General features: G+C 57.7%; 3 protein-coding genes across 4 annotated transcripts; 2 read left to right on the forward strand and 1 right to left on the reverse strand.

Annotated features, from left to right (window-relative positions):
• Positions 1-153: 153 nt before the first annotated feature.
• On the forward strand, positions 154-2,987 carry TCAP (titin-cap). The gene is made up of 2 exons (XM_082705002.1): positions 154-1,885; positions 2,128-2,987. The coding sequence occupies exons 1-2, from the start codon at positions 1,776-1,778 to the stop codon at positions 2,519-2,521; spliced, it is 504 nt and encodes a 167-aa protein (XP_082561128.1). The 5' UTR covers positions 154-1,775; the 3' UTR covers positions 2,522-2,987.
• Positions 2,988-4,650: 1,663 nt separating this feature from the next.
• Positions 4,651-6,365, forward strand: PNMT (phenylethanolamine N-methyltransferase). Its single transcript, XM_082704980.1, has 3 exons — positions 4,651-5,010; positions 5,571-5,778; positions 5,867-6,365. Exons 1-3 carry the CDS (start codon positions 4,809-4,811, stop codon positions 6,306-6,308), a joined length of 852 nt encoding a protein of 283 aa, XP_082561106.1. The 5' UTR covers positions 4,651-4,808; the 3' UTR covers positions 6,309-6,365.
• A 489-nt stretch (positions 6,366-6,854) lies between these two features.
• Positions 6,855-21,080, reverse strand: PGAP3 (post-GPI attachment to proteins phospholipase 3). 2 transcript variants are annotated; one of them, XM_082704975.1, is made up of 8 exons: positions 20,752-21,071; positions 19,494-19,591; positions 18,350-18,502; positions 10,432-10,494; positions 9,743-9,804; positions 9,248-9,384; positions 8,735-8,939; positions 6,855-8,564 (listed from the first exon to the last, which is right to left on the reverse strand). In XM_082704975.1, exons 1-8 carry the CDS (start codon positions 20,930-20,932, stop codon positions 8,501-8,503), a joined length of 963 nt encoding a protein of 320 aa, XP_082561101.1. In that variant the 5' UTR covers positions 20,933-21,071; the 3' UTR covers positions 6,855-8,500. The 2 variants fall into 2 exon arrangements, with proteins under 2 accessions (XP_082561101.1, XP_082561102.1); XM_082704976.1 differs by lacking the exon at positions 18,350-18,502 and having other exon boundaries at positions 20,752-21,080.
• Between the last annotated feature and the right edge of the window lie 834 nt (positions 21,081-21,914).

Raw genomic sequence — 21,914 nt, forward strand, 5'->3', positions numbered from 1 at the left:
CCTTCTGGAGCTGGCAGGAGGTCAAAGCAAGGCGGGGTCCCCGGTCTGGGAGCCCCCTGCTTTCCTGACTGGTCCAACTGGACAGATGACTGGTCAGAGGAAAATGCCCCAGCCCTCAGCCAGGCCTCCTGGGAGGGAAGGTCAGTGGAAGGTCTCCTGCCCAGGAACTTGGGGGAGGTGGGAGTGGCCCGGCAGCATCTGTGGCAGGCCGTGACTGTCCTTGGGATCCCACAGCCAGTCTGGGAGTGGGGCCTGGGCTTCTGGGTCACTGAGGCACCTCTGGGATCTCTGTTTCTCTGGCTCCACTCACCTGCCTCCTCTGCCCCAGCACACTCGCCAGGGGCAGCACAGTGGGATCACAGGCAACGGCCAGAGCAGTGCAGGGCCACCGCCATCCCAGCCATCCCTGCCCTCCCTCCCTCCTCCCTCTATCCCTCCTCCCTCCCTGCCTGCAGGCATCGGGGGGCAGCTCAGCTAGCTTGGAGCCAGGACATGGGCAGGGCATCCTAGCTTGGTCTGGCCAGGTGCGTGACCCTGGGCAGATCTTCTCTAGGCCTCTGTTTCCTTTTTTGTCAAGACGAGACTCGTTATGTCGGACGGCTGTCCTGAGATTAAAGCAAGAATCAGAGCTTGCTTCAGTAATCAAGAGGATGTGGTTCTGCCCTGGGTGGGCACCTACGGGCCTTCCCAGCTGCTGGGTGCTCTGCACCTCCCGCAGGGTCTCATCTCAGCTCCTGTATGGCCTATTCCTGCGCCCTTTGCTGTGTCTGTCTCCTCGGCGATGACCCATCCTCCCCCGCCCCATGCCCAGCGCCCCATGTGCCAGCTTCCTGCACCGTGAGCTGTCCCCCTTGGGTGCTGGCTTTCCCAGCAGCTGTACTGCTCCCCTGGAGAGCCAGGCCCCTCCCAGGTGGCCCAGTAGAGCTGCTCAGGACTTTGTGGCCAGAAAATGGGGCTCAGAGAGGGGCAGAGGTTGTTGCCCCATGGGCACGGAGGCTTATTATGGCTGATTTGGGGGCAGAGCCAGATCTGACTGCCACTCATCAGAGCCCCTGGGTTTGCATTGCACCTGCCCTGGAGTGTCGCTGGGGACAGAGCCGGGGGCCGCCTCCCACATCTCTTTCCACCCTGACTGGCCACTGGGAAGCCATTTCTCTGACTTGTGGCCACCGGAAAGGAAAGCATCTGGCAAACGCTCATGCCTGGGGTCCCAGGTGTGGAGCTAACCAAGTCCTTTTCTGCCAGTGCAGTGGTGGCCATTGAGGACCAGGTCTTGGTGCAGATCCCGGGGGCTTTGCCCTTGGTCCCAGGCAGAGGAGAGCTGTGGGAGCAGGACCCGATGGCCTGGTACAGAGCCCAGAGAGGGCCTCAATTCCTGCCGCTGCCCACTCTGTTTACAGACAGGCTGCTGCCCTCCCTGGGCGAGAGGGAAGGGGTGGGGCAGAGAGCAGATGCCAAGGTGGCACGAGGCTGGGCATGTGCCTGGTCTCAGATGGTGTCAAAGGAGTGTCACACACCTGGAGGTGTCACTCTGAGGACCTCTGCCCCCAGTGGAGCATCTTGATCTCTTGAGAAGCTGACTGCTGACCCCAGGCGGCGGCTGGAGCCCAGGGACCCCCACCCCCACCCTGGGCCGAGAGTCCCATCGGTGAGCCTTGGCTCTGCTTATAGCATCTGACGCCAGAGGGGCTGAAAATAGCCCCTGGAGGAGGTGGAGGAGGGGGCTATTTAAAGGGCCTGGGAGGAGCAGAGCTGAGACCCAGTGAGCACTGATCATGGCCACTGCAGAGCTGATCTGCCAGGTGTCCGAGGAGGACCGTGAGCGGCGAGAAGCCTTCTGGGCTGAATGGAAGGACCTGACGCTGTCTACGCGGCCTGAGGAGGGGTGAGTGCCATGCAGCTGGGAATCCCCTCTCCCCAAGAACACCCCTCCTGAGCCCCAGGGGATCAGAGCACAAAGCCCTGCAGAAGTTTCTGGGGAGTGGGGACTAGGAGGGTCCCAGTAGGGAGAGTGGAGTCACTCTGCACCCCAGGACCCGGCAAGCCCCAGGGAGCCTTCTGCCCCGCTCAGGACTGGAGGGTAGCACATCTCAGGAGCTCGGTACCACCGTGCCCTCTCCTCCCCAGTTGCTCTCTGCATGAGGAGGACACCGAGCGGCATGAGACCTACCACCGGCAGGGCCAGTGCCGGGCGCTGGTGCAGCGCTCTCCCTGGTTGGTGATGCGGATGGGCCTCCTAGGCCACGGGCTGCAGGAGTATCTGCTGCCCTACCAGCGTGTGCTGCCACTGCCCATCTTCACCCCCGCCAAGATGGGTGCCGCCAAGGAGGAACGCGAGGACACCCCCACCCAGCTGCGGGAGCTGCTGGCACTGGAGACAGCCCTGGGTGGCCAGTGTGTGGAGCGCCAGGACGTGGCCGAGATCACCAAGCAGCTGCCCCCTGTGGTGCCTGTCAGCAAGCCCGGCGCCCTGCGTCGCTCCCTGTCCCGCTCCATGTCCCAGGAAGCACAGAGAGGCTGAGACAGATGGTGACTCGGGCTCTAATGTGCCTGCCGTGGGCTGGGCCCTTCCTGGCTAGTACCATGGAGGGGAGCTGCTGGCCATGGACGCTTTGTAGTTTGCCCAGAGTTGGGGGCTAGGGGAGGAGGGAGCCAGAGGCCAGGATGCCTGGGTCCCCTGAGTTCCCAAAGGGAGGGGAGCAAAGACAGTGGGCACAAAGGCTGGAGAGCTGGGGGCTGGCACAGCCAAACATCCCCAGCCCCAGGAAAAAGGACAAAAGATGCTGGTGAGGACAGAGGTCCCTGAGGGGAGTGACCCTGGTCCAGGCTCCAGCTTCAGAGAAGGACGAGGAAAAGGGGATCTGGAATGCTCTAGGAAGGAGGCTTGGAGGAGACTGGAGTGAGAGGGATGTGAGGAAGGCAGAGGCAGAGTGGAGCCCCCAGCATCCTCTGTTAGCGCTGCAATAAATGCTCAGTTGTGTTCCAGACTTTTCTTGTTCCAGTCTCTTTCCTTGTGGGGGCCAGCCCATTGGTGTCCACTACCCCCCCCACCCATGCTCACTTCTGAGAATAAGCCTTGCAACTGAGCTAAATATGGCAGAGCTAGTGGGTACACTCCATGCTGGGTGGGGGTGGGGGAGACGGGACAGAGCTGTAAACAGGGTGTCTGTCCAGCATGGGTCTGCTGTCAGTGCCTGGCCTCTGTGTTCAGTTCCCTGGCACTGGGCAGTGCCCAGCAGGCCAGCTGGCATCCAGGGCCTGCTTAAATTATTTCATGGAGTAGATGGAGGGGGCTGGCACCAGGACTGTCCTTGGCTGTACCTAAGGGTGTGAATGGGGTCACTGACCCCAAGGCTGACCTACGTCTCAGACCTGAACCCAGATAGAATCAATCCTTGGCGGGGGTCAGGCACTCTACCCTCCCTGCCCAGGGAGCCCAGGGTGGGTTGTGGCAAGTAGAGGCTCAGGTTATTGTCTGTGACCCCCACAGCTGCTGTGACTCCTGTCCCAATCTGGTCAGCTGGCTCAACAAGGAGACACGTTCCCCTTGGGACAAGGTGGGGGGCCAGGGAAGGCACACAGGTGAGGGCACAGAAGAGGCTAAGGGCCCATCTGGACAGGGGCTGGTAGCCTCACCCGGGCAGAGCAACAGTGGACTGGCCTGGAGCGTTCCAACTCCAGGAAGACCACGGAGACGGCCCCATGGAATCCACCTCCCATCTGGGGGAATAGGAGGGAAGACCCTGGCATCTTGACCTGTAGTGCCAAGCAGGACCTGCAGACCTGGGCTGGCCCCCTCCCCAAGAGGGGAATGCAGTGTGGGCTGGGGAGAAGAGGGGTCAGAGACCCCAGACTGATGTAACCCTAAGTCCCTTGGTGCAGAAAGCCCAGCCTGCGCTCTCTGGGGCCCGGGGACACGGGGAGAACGCCTGCACCCTTTGCCCTCCCCACCGTCACACTACCCGGACAAGGCCGTGGCCAGAACGACCCGAGCCTTCTGCTCTAGGAAGCCCCCAGATAAGCGGCTCCCAGCCCGCAGGGGCCGCGGGGAGGCCCTGCTGTTCCGCTGGTTAAGTGCATTAGCTTCGCTCACATCCCCTATCTCGGGTGCCATCGGCCGGGCGGGGCTGGAGCTCCGCTCTGGGGCCCCCAGGCAACCGCGACAGAGGCCAGAACGGACTGTCCTTTCCGGGGTGGGGGTGGGGGTGGAGGGCCCTGGGGGACAGGGGTTGGTAGGAAAGGACGGAAAAGGGCTGGAGGAGGGGCGACGGGGGCGGGGGGTGCAGCTGAGGTGACCTAACCAGGGAAAGGTGTGAATATTGGACGGGATGTCCCCGAGGAAGGAGAGCCCGGGGCGGGGGCTGATTCGAACCCTGGCCAGAGAGAAGGGGTGGGGTGGTGGGGGAAGCGGGTGAATGAATGGCTGGGGAGCCGGCGGAGAGCGACGGGAGGAGCTGCGGTCCGGGGTGGGTGTGGGGGAGTCAGGGATCTAAGGGTCCTGGGGGCACGGAGCTGGCTTGGACCAGGTCCGGTGAGGCAAAGGGGGGCGGCGGGAGCAGCTGCGGGGCCGGGGCCGGGGGGGTGGGGGTGGGGTGTGTGGCAGGCAGGCCCGGGCCGCCCCCCACGCGCCCCGAGTGTCTGCTGCTCGGACACTAAGGGAGATGGATGGGGTGGGGGAGATGCAGCGCGGAGCCCCGGGCTGCTCCTGGCGCGGCCGCCACCCCCGCAGCGGAGGGTCGGGCGGGGAGTCGCGCAGCAGATAAAGGGGCAGCGAGGCGAGAGAGGACAGCGCGGACGACGGCGGCGGCATGAGCAAGGCAGACCCGAAGCCCGCTGCGGGCATGGCCCCGGACTCGGACCCGGGCCCGGCGGCTGTCGCCTCGGCCTACCAGCGCTTCGAGCCCCACGCCTACCTCCGCAACAACTACGCGCCCCCTCGGGGGGACCTGAGCCTCCCGGATGGCGTGGGGCCTTGGAAGCTGCGATGCTTGGCGCAGACCTTCGCCACGGGTGAGCGCAGGGAAACTGAGGCCTGGAGGACAAGAAGGCATCGGGGAGCTAAACGGGGATACGTGCGCGAGCCCTATGGGAACCAAGAAACAGCGATAGGTAGTTAAGAGGCAAAAATAGAAGAGGAAAAGAAGCAGTATCTCTTAGGGCGCAGAGGAGAGACCCTCGTAGAGGGCATTGGGAGGTGAAATAGCAGATGCAGGAAAGAGACCCCAGAGACCTCCGGAGACAGAGAGGGAGGCGGAGATGGGAGAGGGAAGAGAGGCCCCTGGCCGAACTGCCAGGGACCTCAGGACTTCCCCACCTAAGCCTCACAGGTAGAGACAGTCATACAGATGTGGAACCGAATCTCAGAGGGGTTCAGTCCCTTTCCCAAGGTTGGCCAGTCGGCGTCAGGGCCAGGACTCAGACCCAGGTTAGCTAATGCTTTTTCCAGAGAGAGGCACACTTCTGGAGGAAGGGAGAACAACTGGGAGAAGCTGGTGAGGGAGGGAGGGACTGAGGCGGGGGAGCCTGGACAGGGCTGGCACAGGACCCCCCTCCGCTGCCCCCCACTCCAGGTGAGGTGTCAGGACACAGCCTCATCGACATTGGTTCGGGCCCCACCATATACCAGCTGCTCAGCGCCTGCGCCCACTTTGAGGACATCACCCTGACAGATTTTCTGGAGGTGAACCGCCAGGAGCTGTGGCTCTGGCTGCGGGAGGAGCCAGGAGCCTTCGACTGGAGCACCTATAGTCGGCACGTCTGCCTCATTGAGGGCAAGGGGTAAGGGGGCTGCCCGTGCGGCACGGGTGGGGGGCAACCGAGGACTGAGCATGGGGTGGCCCTGAGCCCTGGTCTTGCCCCGGCACAGGGAGTCCTGGCAGGAGAAGGAGCTCCAGCTGCGAGCCAGGGTGAAGCGGGTCTTGCATATCGATGTGCACCAGCCCCAGCCGCTGGGTGCTGGGAGCCCGGCGCCCCTGCCTGCCGATGCCCTGGTCTCTACCTTTTGCCTGGAGGCCGTGAGCCCGGACCTTGCCAGCTTCCAGAGGGCCCTGGACCACATCACCACCCTGCTGAGGCCTGGGGGGCACCTCCTCCTCATCGGGGCCCTGGAGGAGTCATGGTACCTGGCTGGGGAGGCCAGGCTGGCCGTGGTGCCCGTGGGAAAGGAGGAGGTCATGGAGGCCTTGGTCCGCAGCGGCTATGAGGTGCGGGACTTGCGCACCTACGTCATGCCTGCCTGCCTTCAGACAGGGGTTGACGATGTCAAGGGCATCTTCTTCGCCTGGGCCCAGAAGAAGGTGGCAATGTGATGGCCCAGTGCACCCAGATCCCCTGTGATGTGAGGTGGCACAAAATAAAGAAGTTCCTCCTGCTGAGCATGAGCTTTGTCTGTGGCTCTCTCTGGGCTTGGGGGGCTGTGGAAGCCACCAACCCTAGCCTTTTTTTTCCAGAAGCTTCCATGACAGTAGGCTTCTTTACCACTCATTCTTCCCAAACTAAGGAAAGCCAAGGCCAGAGGGAGCTCGTTCAGCATCTGCTGTGTGCCAGGCACACTCGGGCCTCACACTCAGCAGGTCCTGTTGTCTTGTTTGCAGGTGAAGCTAAGAAAGGTTAAGTAGCAAACAGCAGCAGAGCCTAGTTTAGACCAGAAGGGAAGGAGAGAGTACAGGGGGAGGGAGTGACAACCAGGCACCAGTTCCCTCCCCCAGAGCACTCCCCCCAGCTCTGCATCTCCTCCCCCATCCCCACCCCCACGTGCCTAGGTAGAGACCCCACATGCCTACTGCCTCCAGCCAGCTGTGTGGTCCTTCCCTCCGGCCCACACTACTCACACAAAGGAGCTAAACAAGGGTAGGTGAGGCTGAGAATTGGTTTATTAAGAATGTCCCTTGCTACCCTCCTATCTTAAAATAGTTCTCAATATCAAAAGAAACACAGGCCACCCAAGTCTGCCTAGCACAGCACCTCTACACCCCAGGGAGGGACAAGGGGGCTGGGAAAGAACAAGAATCCAGATTCCCTGCTCCAATCACAGAGACTGCCTTTGGATGGAAAGTTTCTGGAGCTCCACATGGTATCCTTGTGGAGCAAGAATGTACTCGGGCTGCTGGCAGCTAGCAGGGGTCACCTTTACTGGGGTACAGATACAGCATGGCCCCTGCCTGCCTCTGGGAAGGCCAGAAACCAGACCCAGCCACAGGCCTTCGCCGCTCCTCCCTCAGATTGCCCCCCAAGGTCCAGGCTGTGACAGAGAGGCTTAGCAGGGAGGGCATGGGGAGAGGGGGAGGCCAACCAAGCCTAGGAGAGGAGACGGACAAGAAGGCTGGAGAGGCCTCCAGAGGGGCTGGTTCTGGAGGGTGATTTGAGTTGTGTGCGGGTCCTCTGAGATCTGGACGGTGACTGTAAAGTGGGGGCAACAGACAGGAAGACACACATACAGTCTGGACAGCTGAACCCCACCAAGCCAGCCCCTGAGGACATCCGGGCTCTCGGCCTGGCCTGGGGCTCCGTGCAGAGTTGTGCGCAGTAGACAGTTGGTGGTGGTGACCAGAGCACCTGTTTTCCTCCAACCTCCCCCCACCCCGACGTGGCACACTCATGGCACTCACACTCACCTCACACCCAGTCTCTGCAAACTGCCCTGTCCCACACTCACCCACGTGTCCTGCAACACACACTTTCAAACCACTCACAGCCTTCCCCACTCTCCACACGTGCTCACACCCACTGTCCCACCCAGCAGCCCACACACTCAGGCCTGTGCCCGCCACACTGTCACCTATGCATGCACTCAGTCTAGCTCACACTCCCTTACACACTCATGTGCAGGCTTCTGACCAGGAGACCAGCCAAAAAGCCAGACAGGCACCTGTCCTGAGCTCTCTGGGGTTGTGGCCCCAAAGGCGGAATGCAGTGAGGTCTTCTGGGGGTCTGGCTGAGGCAACAGTCGGGATGAGACCACTCGCCTATCTCAGCAGCTTGGTCCCTCAAGATCCCATGGGGAGGAGACCTGCCAGGAAACTTGGGCAGCCAAAGAGCAAGAGTCTATTGCCACCTAGTGGTGCCCTGAAGGAGGGCAGGGGTAAGAGAAGGGGGGAACCCCCGCTGTGTTCCCAAAGGCCTGTCTCCCAGTGAGACAGACAGGTGTGGGAAGCACCCAGGCGTTGAGGGATGTGAGAAAGAGGCTGATGGGGAAGCAGAGGCAGCTCCCCTCTCAGCGGAGCTAAGAACACAGTTCCATTCCAGTTCTCCAGGAACCAGAGGCACTGCCCATGCTCCAACCCCAGATGCTGACAGGCAAAGCCTGAACAGAACCTGAGATCTGTGAGGGCCATGTTGGGGCAAGCGAGGTGATGGGCAGTTACATGATTCTGGGCCCATACCCTTCATGTCCAAATTCAAGATGCTAAAAGACAAAAATCGTCTCAAGGATTCTGGGGAGAAGGGGAGCCAGCAGGGAGAGGGCAGGATCCCCGGCAGGGCAGACCCACTCCCAGGGCCTTCAGTCCAGCTTGAACTTGGCCTCCGATTCCTTCAGCAGATACAGGCTGTCATCTTTCAGAAAGCTGTGGGCAGAGGGAGGAGCCCGCTGAGGTCCAGCTTTGAAAGCACCCCGTGGGGAGAGCATGGGCAAGCCAGCAGGGGGTGAACCGTGCACAGAGGCCTTAGTGTCCTCCAAGAAGCCAGTGAGGATGGACGCAAACAAGGAGCCCACTGGGCGGCGAGTAGCACCCACCTGAAGAAGAGGACATGGACAGGGATGGTGCTGATGTGCCAGATGGCGTGGGCATCCAGGACCCAGAAGAAAGGCGGGAAGTCGAGCAGCTCGAGCAGGGACAGGCCCTGTAGCAGCAGGACCACCGCCATGCACTTGCGGACGTGAGGCAGCCGATGCTGGTTCCGCAGGCACCAGGCCAGCCACCACACCACGTTCACCAGGCCTGCGAACGGGTGGGGGGTGGGGTGGGGAGAGGCTCACTGCCTGCAACTCCCTCTGCCCCGCCCCCCACGAAGCCTCCCCTGTCCTCATGCTCTTTGACCCCAGGGCCATCTTCCCACTCTCCTTCCAGCCTCCCCCTCCCACCCCAAGTTCTTTCCCCCTCCCCCACCCTAAGAGCCTCTCTAGAACCTTCTCTAGGAACACCACCAAATCCCTACCGGCACCCCAGGCCAGCAGTTTTACACGTGGTCCAGGTGCCCCCCCTTTCCCCACAACCCCTCGGGGCCTCAGTCCCTCCTCCTGCCTCACCAATAGCCACATTGGCCGCCAGGTTGTAGCCATAGTCGAAACGGACGAGGCTCAGGTAGGAGACATGCGCCGTCAGCATCAGCAGCAGGAGGGCCCGGAAGGCGCTGACCACAGCTGGGTGCTGCAGCCCCACGGTCCTGCCCCCGCCATCCAGAGCTGCTCAGGTGGAGGGTGGCCCGTGCCCAGAGCAGCATTCCCTAAGCAGCCCTTCACCCTGGCGTCAGTATGGGGAAGCCACTGCCCTCCTCCTCCAGGGGCCTGGGACCAAGTGTAACTGCTCCTTGGACAGAGTCAGGACCACTTGCTCTACTCCAGAGTCCCCATCCTGAGCAGCCCGGGGTGTGTGTGTGTGTGTGTGTGTGTGTGTATGGGCGCGCGTGCCTGAGTGTGCTGGGCTGCAAGGCCCCGGGGGAAACACCCCTAGGGATAGGTGAGGCCACCCGGTTCTACCCCCAGTGCCTGATTTTGCCCCTACTGGGGCCAGGATGGGCTCACCTGACACAGCACAGATAGATGGAGTGTAGAATGACGGTGGAGGCACAGAAGTAATCCATTTTCTGAGGACAGGGAGAGCTGGATGAGGGGCCAGCATAAGGGAGAGGGAGGTGGGCAGGGCTCCGAGAGGACCCAGCACCGATGGGGCGTAGGGGGCCAGGTGGGGCGGCAGAGGCACTGTCTGGAAGTCCTAGGCCTATGTGGTGGGCGGGGGTGCTGGGGGGCGGTGTCAATGTCTCGAGCACTCTCTGTCTGCCGCTGTTTCACTCCTGAATTTAATGGTCATATCCCTGTAGTCACATTATAGACCTTGTTAAAATGTCCACAGCAGCAAGGCTTTGGGGGCATTGGGGAGGTGCCTGCCAGGGCTCCAGGACGCCACAGAAAGCAGAGCACAGGTGAGTCCCACAGCTGTGGGCCCAGGCCTGGTGGCTCCCTCATTGGCTGGGGGACCTTGGGCAGGCGATTGGGCCTTTCCAAGGTTCAGCTGCCTCATCAGTTAAGAGCCAGTGCTCACACCTGCCTCCCAAGGGTCAAGGGAGGCTCAGGTGTGTGAAGAGGTTAAAAGGGCCTGGGGTGGAGCAAGGGCTCTGTGATCGGAGTCCCTAGGAAACCTAAAGAGACCTCAACCCCTTCTGGGGTCCTCTGGGACTGCCCCACACATGAGGGGGAGCAGGAGGGGCGCTCACCTCTGTGAGGTCGGTGTCCTTGGTGTGGAATACTGTGGACCAGAACCAAGCATTGAGGGAGACCTGCAAGGAGGGGCTAGTAAGCATGGTGTCCTGAGCTGGGGAGAAGCCCTAGGGCACCCACATGGGTCTCACTCTGGAGCACAGAAATATGCTTCCCTCTGCCTCCAAAGCGGGCCGCCCCTCTCCACCAAGCTGCAACCCTGACCCCCAGGCTATGGGGGCTGGGGCCTCCACAGGTTCCGGCCTGGCCTAGGAACCAGTTCTGGCAGAGCCAAGTTCCCTGCTTACTCAATCACTAAGACAACAGCCCCCGGGGGGGCCTCGCCTCCTCCCCCAACCGGCAGGTGATGACAGCCCCGCCCGGGCCAGGGGAGCTGGTGACCTCAGCCTCTGGGGGCGGGAATGAAGTGGGTGGGGTGGAGGGGCTCGAGCCAGCTTGGGGCGTGTCCGGAGCAAAGCAAGCAAGGCAGGGAGATCGAGCTGATCCCGCTGGGGCCAAGTCTCTACGGAGGAGGCTGGCCTGGGGAGCCCAGCTTCCTCCTGGGTGGGCCGGCCCAACCCGCCAGACCAGTGTCTGCTACTCCCAAGCTCTGGGAGGAGCGGAAGGCTGGAGGGGCTGTGGTGGGCACGGGCCCAGGAGCACGTCTGAGGCCTTTCCCCTGGCAATTAACTGCAAGGAGACAGCACAAGACCTCTTGCAAATGAATCCTAGATCTTGTGGGAGCTGGGGCGGTACCCATGGTGGATGCCCAGATCACGGAGAAAAGGGTGGGCTTGGGGGTGGGTGGGGAGACTCCTACACTAGAAAACCAGGCACAGCCCGTCAAAGGGAACGCAGCCAGAGGTCTGGCCTGGGATGCACTGGAGATAGGGAGGGGTGCCCTTGAGGCGGGGAACAAGCCTGCCTGAGATGGGTGAAGGCCAGGAGCTGCTCATTTGGGTCCAGGACAGCAGGAAAACTGGCAAGGAGGATGCCTCTCCGCCCAGTCCTGCAGCAGGAAGGCCAGGCGGCAGGATGGGTCCCTTACTGCAGGCCCAAAGGGGTTTATGAGAGCACAGGAAAAGCAAAGGGGTGGCGGCAGGCCAGGCTCTCTGCAAAGGCAGTCAGTAGTAGAAGTCTCTGGAGGCTCAGGTAGCCCCATGCAAGCCTGTCTGGCCTGGGTCCTACGCTGATTCTCTCTCTCAGCTTCTGCTCCCCATGACCTGGACAAAGGCCCTGCCCTCGGCCTGAGCTTCCTCCTGTGACTCATCAGGGCCTAACCTCAGTGACCCTTCCTCCCTCTCCAGCCCCGACATCAGGGGACTATTCCATGCCAGGCTGCGTGCTCTTTTGAAGATGGCCATCCAGTCCCCATGACCCTTCCCCAGAGATGGTATAAGAGGCATGGCCTGGAGGCAGGGACAGCATGGAGTGGCTTCTCAGACACTGCTCCCAAAAGGTCTGTGAAGCTCAGGGTCAGCATGGGGAGAGGAGGAGACTTGGGGCTGGAGGCAGGGACCCAGGGCAGGCCAGAAATAGGGACGCCCTCGGGGAGGACAGTGGCCTTGCAGCCAGTAGGAGAGGAAGGTGAAGGGGAAAGTGGCAGGGGCTGGCAACCACCCAGGCCTCCCTCTCCCCACAGCAGAAAGGGAGAGGTGACAAGAGGACTGAGCTAAGTGATGGTTCTTGGGCTGGGGGACAGCATGGGTCCAGGGCTTAGCTCCACCAACAGAGTGAGAGTCGCCGGGTGCCCTGTTCAACTGCCTCTCCGGGGGGCCTTCCACTTACAGACCCCCACCTGAAGCCTGGACTCTGCACCCCTGAAAAGTCCTCTCTCCCGGGGACCCTGTCCCATTATGAGGGACTCCTCTTCTGACCTTCTCCTCGGACTTGGGAGAGAAGTGTCATTAAGAATGCAACCCCCTGGGGTGCCTAGGTGGCTCAGTCGGTTTAAGCCTCTGCCTTCAGCTCAGGTCACAATCCCAGGGTCCTGGGTTGGAGTCCGGGCCTGCTTCCCTCTCCCCCTCTGCCTGCCTCTCTGCCTACTTGTGATCTCTCTCTCTGTCAAATAAATAAATAAAATCTTAAAAAAAAAAAAAAAAAAAAAAGAATGCAGCCCCCAGGGTTAGGCTGCCAGGGTTCAAATCCTAGCTCTGCATTTCCCATGTGTCCTTGGGCAAGTTATTTAACCTTGCTGGGCCTCTGTTTTCTCATCTGTAAAATGGGAATGATCACAGTGTTCATAAGGATTTAATGAGCGATACAAGTGCAGTGTACAGCCCAGGACAGGGCAAACATGATGGGGTGTTTCTTCCCAATTTGTTGAACAGAATAGGACCCTCACATCTCTCCACAGACTTGAGGCCAAAGAGGCCAAGTCTGCCTTCCGCTCTCCCCAAAGGCCAGAGAAGTCCAGGTGAAGAAAAGAGGTGGTCTCCCCGTGGTGACCCCTCCCCCAAAACTGTTCATGCTGGGGGCAGAATGTCCACAGCCTCCATAATAAGATGGGCCCTGAGTTCAAGTTCTGCCTCAGTCCCTAAATAGCTCTGTGATCTTGAACCAATAAAATCTCTTGAGTTTCAGCTGTCTCATCTACCAGAGCGGCTTAATAAGGATACCCAGTGCACGAGAGGGTCCTGAAAGTGCTGTCTGCAGAATGCCTGGCAGAGAGAAGCCACTTGTTCGACGGGTGCTGCTGTGGCCACTGGCACACAGTGGGTCCCTAAATGTCAGTATCCCCCCCCATGCACGGAAGAGATACTATTTCTTTTCACGCGAAGTTTGTAACCAAGACTCAAGTGAAAAGGACAGACAGACATGGAAGGAAGGGAGAGGCTCCAAGAGACACAAGTGTGTGGCTCGGGTAGAAGTGGCGGGATCGGGGGGCAATGGTAACTGGCCAACCAGCCAGGCCGGGAAAGCGCTGGGCTGCCCAGCAGGCACCGGGAGCTTTGTGTAAACACTGAGGAAAGGGGGAGGCCAGGGGCAGGGTGCCAACAAGGGTGGGAATGGAGGGGGAAAGGGAAGGCTCCGGGAGGGAGAGCAGGAGGCTGTTTCAGTCTGTCGGAAAATAAGAAGATTGAGACAAATATATCACAGCCGTGAAACTGGTTGGATGCCAAATGAGCCAGATCTGTCAGGAATTTGACCCCAGTGCTAAGCCCCAGTGCTCGGGGCTTGTCACTGACACCGTGACGGTGGGGACATGTGGCTCTTTAAATAGCTTGGTGTCTCAGAAGTGGGGGAGGCAGAATGTTAAATATGACGCCTGCTGCCATCCTGGCCTCCCCCCTCCAACAGGCCACAGTGTCTCGCCCCCTGCCTCAGGCAGGGCAGCCCTTCCCCACCTCCCTCTTGAGAGGGAAGAGGGGAAGAGGCGAATGAGATGGGGGGGGAAGATCGCTTTTCCCACCATCAAAAAGGATTCCTTGATTTCCTGCCTTTGTCTGTTGCACTGGCTTCTGTTTGACCAGTGGGAAGTCCTTCCCGAAGTCTAACCATCATTCTGCTGCAGGCTCAACCTGTCTCTTCTCTTGGTTTCTGCAGCAGGGGCAGAACACAGTCAGTCCCCACCTCCATCCATCAACCTGCAGGGACAGTCTGGGCTCTCCTGGCCCCTCATTCTCTCCCCCTCTACTTCTGAGGACCTTTCCTTACTAGACGAAAGGTGGGGAACTGGTTTGGCCTCCTGGCTTTGCAGAGAGCAGGCACCCCCAGTTTCCAGAAGTCAAAGAGCTCTGGCAAGCTCTCCCAAAGCCTGGCTGATGTCCAGCCCAAGCCAGGACCAGATGTCAAGGCAGAGATTACTCCCTTGTGCCAAAGCTTTGCCAGCCCTGTTTGGGGAGCAGCTCCTCATTTCCCAGGGGTAAAAGACAGAGACAACTCTCCCAAGACTTAACCTGAAAAAGGCCTTCTGATCCTACCCCAAGAGCAATCAGAAGCCTCACTCGCTCCAGAAGACCCAGCCCTAGACAAAGTCCACCGCCACGCCCTCTATTCAGCTCAGGATCCCTCCCTCCCGTAAACACAAGCACGCGGGACTAAAGATCAAGTGTAAAGATCAAGCGTAAAATCAAAGGGAGTGTGGGCACCAAGACCCGTTCCCTCGAGTACTTAGCGCCAGCATGTGGGGGTTCCATGTTCCAGAACCCCATATCCTGAAGATGTCCTCAGGCACAATCCCCAGGTATCTGCCCTCTCTCAACCTAATATCCCCTGCTCTGTCCTAAGTGTTCTCAGTAGACTGGACTGCGGGATACCAGCAGGCCTGACCCTCCCCAAGAAGGAAGCTGAGTGGCAGATACCAGCGAGATCAAAGATCCAAGAGTCAGGGAGATCAAGACGAGAGTTGTGATGTGACCTCTGGCAAAGGCTGGGACCCTCTGAGTTCCCCCCAAGACCCATGGGTCTATCCAAGGCGGCGCTCAGCTTTGTTCAGAGAGGTCAGGCAGGGCTGTCCAGCGTTCTTTAGTAGGGGTGGGGGCAGGGGGGGTGGTGCAGGCTGTGGGCCCAGACAGCAGTGACCCTGGAAGAACCCCCAGGGAAAGGAGACAGGTGTACCCTCCTCAATTTCTCTGCCCTTCCTGCTTTCTTGGCCAGGACCAAGCTCCCTCCTCTGAGAGCGGCCTAAACAGGAAGTGGTGGTTCCAGGCCACCCGTGGCCAGGACAGGGTAAGAGGATGCCAGGCCCCGGCCTACACAAGCATCCCTGCCCCCCAGCACTAGGGGCCTCTCTGTGCCACCTTACCTCTCCCTCCTCTCCTCTCCACCCAGCCACACTGTGCCCCGCTGACCTTTTCAAGGCTGTCTGTGGCTGTCCCACTGCCCCCACTTTCCGCCCCTCTGCTCCTGCCGTGCCTCCAGCCCGAGATGCAGAAATCCAAGCTCCTCTCCCTTCACGTGTATGTGTCTAAGCCTGATCAGGCCTGCGAGTCTCCAATGGAGCCTGTCCCCTTTCTGGGCTTCTCTGACGGACTTCTCCACTTAAAGGACGTAGTCTCCCTCCTGACCTTACTGCTGCCAGGGCTCTGCCCACATTCTGCCCTCCGTGGCCAGCCACACCTGCACCTACCTCCCCCCCAGGGCTCAGCTTTTTGGGGCAGGAGCCTCAGTTCTCACCACTGCTAACCCCGGTCTCTATCCATAGCAAATGCTCAACAGACATTTATTGGTATACGGAAAGAGCCCAGAAGAGGAGCTAAGCCCTCTTACGGTCCTGGAACCAGTCCTAGATGCCAGCCTGTCTCCCCCAGTCACTAACTTGTGAGCTGCTGACTTTGGACCAGGTTTTCCGGCTCTGAGCCTTGCTCAGAGCACCCAGTGGTAACATGAGGATTGAATGAGAAAATATACGTAAAGTACTTAGGACAACGTCTATTATGTAATTCATAACAGTTATTATGGATATTTGTTAAATAGAAAATATTAGGGAGGGTTGACATTTCCCAGAAACTTAACAGCCTCCCCCCTGCCCTCCTTCCAATCCCCGTCTCCTAAGTCTGAGGCGCAGCCTGGACTTCTCAGTACCCTAGTATGACCAGTTTTCCCAAGGTCCTCAGAGACCTTGCGGTGGCCAGATGCAGGGGTGTCCTTCAGGTCTCTTGACTGTCCAGCAGAATTCCAGAGAACCGCCTACCTGCTCATACCTGCTCCTGTCCCAGGGCTATCCTAGTTTCCCCACCTACCCCTCCAGCCACTCCTGTCTCTGTTGCTGGCTCATGCTGCTTTGTCTGAACTTCATGTTTTGGGGGCCCTTGGGGCTCCATCCTAGACCTCTTCTCCTCCCTCCTGCCAGTGGCGCATCGGCCGGGCCTAGATGACACGAGTGCAAACTCAGCCTGGGTTCAAAGCCCGGCTCCTGGGGCAGGTTACTTTTTCAGTTCTTGGTTTTCCAGCGGTAAACTCAGGGTAATAGTACCACCTATTCACAAGCTTATGATGGGGTTAATGAGATTAATATTTATAAAATGCTTAGAATGGTACTTGACATACAGTAAGAGCTATGTATGTGTTTGGTAAATAATTTTTTTAAAAAGATTTTATTTCTTTACTTGACAGAGACAGTGAGAGACGGAACACAAGGGTGGGGGGAGGGTGGAGAGGCAGGGGGAGAAGCAGGCTCCCCGCTGAGCAGGCGGAGATGGATGCAATGTGGGCTCATCCCAGGAGCCCGGGATCATGACCTGAGCTGAAGGCAGACTCTTAACAACCAAGCCACCCGGTTGCCCCAGAAAGAAATTTTTTAAAAATGTTGGGGCACCTGGGTGGCTCAGTAGGTGAAGCGTCTGCCTTCAGCCCAGGTCATGCTCAGCAGGGAGGCTCCTTCGGCATCTACCCCGTCCCTAAGTCATGCACGCGATGGATGGGTGCACGCTCTCTCTCTCTCTCACAAGTAAATAAAATCTTTAAAAAAATGTTAACCACCTCAAAACATAGCTCAAACTAGTTCTCTTTAATATCTCCCTTCCCAAGACCCATGCCCCACCCCAGTCTCGGCCTACTGTGCCCGATGCTAAAACTTACTAGGCCCTGCAGCCACTCCTACCCCTCTAATCTATTTGCTACCACAATAGCCAGAAAATGAGCTTTCTAAGCAAATCTACTCCTGAAATCTCTCCCCTTCAACCCTCAGGGCTTCCTGAGGCTTCTAGAGAGTCAAGATTGAAAGTGTTAATGTGCCCCCAGGCTCTCCATGGGCTGGCCCCCTTCCCTGCCCACCTGCCACCGGTCTCGCACCCACTCTCTGGCTTCCAGCATGGCAGGCCTCCCCGCCTTTCAGGTTCTCTCTCTCTTCTGTGTGTGCACATTCTGTGTCTTCTGTGTAGATGACTCCTCCTACTATCCCTGAATTCACCTAGCTAACAGTCATTCATCATCCTGATCTTCCTTCCAAAGCCATGTCCTCCGGGAAGCCCTCCCTGACTGCCCCGCACTGGTCTGGTCCAGTGCCCCCTCACACGCCTTTATAGCACACATATCCTCCACCACACTTTTCTAGACTTACACTTTTACCTTCAGTTGTGTGCTTGTGTGGTTATGGCTGGAGGGCAGGAACCTGTTTTTGCTTTTCTTGCTTTGTCTTTCTAAGTAAGCTCTACACCCAACTTGGGACTTGAATTCAGGACCCTGAGATCAAGAGTTGCACGCTCTCCGACTGAGCCAGCCAGATGCCCCCTGTTTTTATACACTTTTGGATCTCCAGCACTCAGCCGAGTGCTGGGCACATGGGAGGTGCTTGATACACAAATGAATAGCTGCTTTGGTGGCAGACAGGTGATTGAGCACAGAAGCTTACAGTGGAGGTTCTGAGGGCAGCCTCTTACTCTCACACCCTCCCCAAGGTCGTCATGGTGCAGAGCTGTACCCTAGTCCGTGCTTCTCACATGATTCCCGCCCTTGATGCTGGCTCCTCTGCCCAGTTGCACTGTGAAGCTCCAAGACTACTCTGGAAACTCACATGGGACATATTTCAGTTTCTCCAGGAGGGTCAAAGACCAGGCTGAGCTCTGCGTGGAGTCCTGTGGCTGCCATACCTCCAGGCCTGGGCTGGGACTGAGGGTTGCTTGGACTCATCCAGAGGGGTCCCTACAAGCATGCTCCCTACCACGCCTGTCGCTTCTGTGCTTGTAAACTGCCCTACTAGGTCTCTTAGTGGCTTCTGCCCTCAGGACAAAATTCTCTCCTCCCTCCCTCTCTCTCTTCCTCCTTCCCTCCCCGACAAACAGCCTGGCCTAAGACTCTGCTAGAAAGGTAAGGTCTGATCCAGGACCTCCCTGTTTTCTCTCCCTAGACCTAAGCACCCACAGCTGCAGTTTTTGACCTGGAAAGCACCGAGGAAGGCAGGGGAAGGCAAGCCCTGTTGGGTGAGAATGGGGATCGAAGAGTTCCTCCTTCCTAGATGAGGGTGTAGGGCAGGAGTACTGGCAAGTTACCTACCCAGGCGAAGGCCACGCAGGTGGGATACATGGGGGAGGAGGCTGGCACGGAGGTGTAGTAGCGGCACAGCATCACCAGGCTGGCCAAACCGTTGAGGAAAGAGGCCATGGCAGAAGCTGGCTCTTGGAAGAACAGGAACCGGGAGAAGGGCCACTGAAAAGGGAACACATGGAGGGGGCCTGAGGGGCAAGCAACCCCTAGCCAGCCCGACCTGCTTTTCCTTGACATGCCACATCAACAGGTCTTCAGCTGGTTCCTTAGCTCTGGACCTTGGCCAAAGCCTCAGGTTCAGTCCCTGTTTGGGTCATTGTGCTCTCCTCCAGGCCCCAGCTGAAGGTCCTCCCTCTGTGGGGCCAGGATTCACAGCACTGGTAAGCCTGGTCTCGGGGAAGACCAGGCGGGCCAGTGCAGGTGGCTCAGTATGGCCTGGGGGAATGAGCATAGACTCGCCATCCAGAAACCTGAGGTCCTAATCTGTCCATCTTCTACCACTGACCACAGGCCTCTGAGCCTTAGCTTATTCTGACTAACTGGGGAGAATTATTCTTGTCAACTTCAACAGTCTAGAACAAGGTTATTATTGGGTGACAAAGCACTAGCAGGGGAGGGGGTGAGAAGATGGGGAAAAAGAGTGATGGGCAGTAAGGAGGGCACATGACATGATGAGCACCGGGCATTATATGTGACTGATGAATCACTGACCTCTACCTCTGAAACTAAAAATGTATTCTACGTTGGCTGAGTTTAAATTTAAAAAAAAAGAAAAAGAAAAGAAAAAGCATTAGCAATCTGAGGGGGGTATTACTATTTTAACCCAGAATACTACTGAAGAAGCAAAAGAAAGCATGCTGGGCGGTGGGGTCAGGAAATTCGTTCTTGTAGCAAGATGGACATTCGGCCACCCTAAGAAGTCCACCATCACTCTCTGAGGTCACACAGCTTCCCAGACCTTCTAAGTCCAAATCCAGAGCCAAGACTCACTGGTTCCATCCGATAATATGAAAACCAGAGATTCTGAGAATAAGCACTGACCCTAAACACCAACCCATATCACCCCACAGCTCAGACTGCCTGACTCAAGGGTATCTTTCTCCTACAGCACTGTCACCATATACCATATACCTACCCCGACCCTCCAACTCACCTTGCCATGGAACTGAGGCACTTTGTGACCTTCCTTGAGGTAGAGGCCAACAGTGACCCACATACACTCATACTTACAGTCGTCCTGACAGGTCCAGCCTGAAACACAGAAATGGGACCCGGTGAACTCCCCATCATGGGAGGTACAGAGAGAGGTCAAATGGGACCCAAACTCAAATCCAGGCTAAGAGGGCCTGTAGGTTGGAGAGAACCAGATGAAATCTCAAAATTCTAGCTTCCCACTTGGTTGTATGAGAGACGGTGGGCTACACACATAAAGGAAAGGTGTGTGTATGTGGGTGTGTTTTAGAGGATGGGGGTCTGCTGCGAGCAGAGATGTTTCTTCTCTTCTCCTTCCACCAAGATGGGAACTTTGGCATCTGACAGACTCATCAATAGATAGGTGGGCTATATTTGTTATTGCTGAACTCAGGCTTTGGTCTCACTCGCCAGGGTGACTTCTGAGGCCCCAAACTGCTTATCCAACTTTGTTTTCCATACTTCTTTTCAGGCACCCTGAACCCTGCTCCCTGAGTAAACCAAGCTACCGGAGATGCTCACATCTGCCCAGGGCCTCCATTCTCTCTGTTCCCTCTGGAATGCAAAGGCAGAGTAAAGAGCACAAACTTGTAGTTAGACAGGCCAGAACTGGAAACTCCGCTTTACCACTTTCTGCCTGCGTGACTTAGGGCAGGGCACTTAACCTCTCGAAGTCTCCCCATTGTAAAATTGGGTGAAGGGTAATCACCTTCAAGGGTTGTGAAAATGACCGGACCTACTGTGACTTCTGTCACACACCAGCTGACCACAATGGCCACAGGTCCAAATTTAATGTATCCATCCTGAAGCCCTTCCTTCGAAAAAAGTTCCAAGGATGATCACTGCCCCTACAGTCTCAAAGCCAGAATGATTCCTTCCTTCTCCATATGCCGCTATTGCTGGACTTAGGGGTCTTTTAGGACTCAAATCATCCTCTCCCTTGGGCTGGAGAAGGCTAATGTTCCCCTGAAGACTATGACCCCGAATGCCAGGGCACTGGGTCCAATTTCAGTGTCATTCTAGGGCCAATTCCCAGGAATATTAAATAAATACCTAATTGAATAAATAAAAAAGTAACTAAGACTGGCTGATGCTGCTCTGATCAACCTGGGGCTTCTCATAACGGAGAAGGGGTAAACGAAGGTTCAGAGGTGGTTTAGGGGAGCAAGGGGGCGGAACCAAGGCTGAGGGGGCGGGGCTTTCCGCGGGGTGGGGCTTACCTGCTAAACTCATGTAGATTGGCTGGCGGGAACGGAAGTGCCTCAGTGCGCCCCCCGAGCAGTTCCGCTCTTCGCATCGGTGCACGCAGTCGCGGTACACCGGCTCGCGGTCGCCCTGGGAGCCGCTTGCCAGCGCGGCTGCTCCAGCTAGCAGCACCAGCCGCGCCGTCCGCCCGGCCATCCCTTCAACCTGGCCCTCCGCCGGCGGAGGAGCTTAAGAAGTCTTCACTTCCGGAGTAACCGGAAGTGCCTTGTGTTCTGTATTCTGCTCTCGGGTGACGTCCACCCGCCTTAAATATAAAAGTGCCCGGATTTCTGTGGGCGCCTGCCCCGCCCCTCGTCTTACTGTCATCTCTATATATCGAGGCGACAGGGCTAAGAGAAGGGGGACGCCAGGTGGGTTAAGGAGCAAAATAAACTGGTCTTTTATCAACATGCGCCCTTTTTCTTCTCTATGCTTTCTTTTATGAGGCATGGTTATTTTTCCGTACCAGCCCCGTCGAATTTCGCTTCCTAATGGACCTGGAACTGTCCATTTCTCTCCATCGGCACCACCCTGGTTTAAAGACCTCCTCATCTGTCGCCGAGGCAGTCGCAGGGGCCCCTTCACGAGTCTCCCTGCCCCCTCCTTTTGACCCCATCGACTCCGCGTTCCGTTAACAAATTCAAATTTGACCGTGAAACTTTTCTTCTTAAATGCTTTACTAGCTCCTAAATACCTCTGGATAAAAATCATAATTCCACAAGTCCTGCATGATCTGACCCCTGCGCTAGACCCAAGGGGCCATGTTTGTCAACCCTCCTGGTTTTGCTTCGTCTCTATCATTCATACTCTCACACCTACTTCTTCCTCTAGTCTCAATTTAAACACCATTTCTGAGAGTGGTAACACCTGCAGGGTGATATAAGATACAAGTGGTATGTTTTCCCCCAGGGGGGTGGGGACCTCTGCTGTCTTGTTTACCACTCTACTTCCAGCTCTAGGACAGAATTTGGCTCTGGTAGGCGCTGAGAACTCATTTCTTTTCTTTCTTTTTCTTCTTCCTTTTTTTTTTTAAAACGAATAAACAATGTTAATTCAATGTAAGAATCTGGGTGCTAAACCCAGGGCTCTCAAATCACCAACGTGATACAGACCACACTGAGATGTAATATTAAAAAAA

Source organism: Mustela nivalis (assembly GCF_964662115.1).
Source record: "Mustela nivalis genome assembly, chromosome: 17".
In the NCBI taxonomy this organism is placed as follows: Eukaryota; Metazoa; Chordata; class Mammalia; order Carnivora; family Mustelidae; genus Mustela; species Mustela nivalis.

Bases quoted from the DNA above. Each gene is read 5' to 3' on its own strand.
- PGAP3 (XM_082704975.1), bottom strand. From the start codon at position 20,932: ATGGCCGGGCGGACGGCGCGGCTGGTGCTGCTAGCTGGAGCAGCCGCG. The intron at 9,805-10,431 runs GTGAGCGCCCCT...CCCTGTCCTCAG, and splicing joins AGGACACCGACCTCACAGAG to AAAATGGATTACTTCTGTGC. The intron at 8,940-9,247 runs GTGAGGCAGGAG...ACCCGTTCGCAG, and splicing joins GGCGGCCAATGTGGCTATTG to GCCTGGTGAACGTGGTGTGG.
- PNMT (XM_082704980.1), top strand. From the start codon at position 4,809: ATGAGCAAGGCAGACCCGAAGCCCGCTGCGGGCATGGCCCCGGACTCG. The intron at 5,011-5,570 runs GTGAGCGCAGGG...CCCCCACTCCAG, and splicing joins GGCGCAGACCTTCGCCACGG to GTGAGGTGTCAGGACACAGC. The intron at 5,779-5,866 runs GTAAGGGGGCTG...GCCCCGGCACAG, and splicing joins TGCCTCATTGAGGGCAAGGG to GGAGTCCTGGCAGGAGAAGG.
- TCAP (XM_082705002.1), top strand. From the start codon at position 1,776: ATGGCCACTGCAGAGCTGATCTGCCAGGTGTCCGAGGAGGACCGTGAG. The intron at 1,886-2,127 runs GTGAGTGCCATG...TCTCCTCCCCAG, and splicing joins TCTACGCGGCCTGAGGAGGG to TTGCTCTCTGCATGAGGAGG.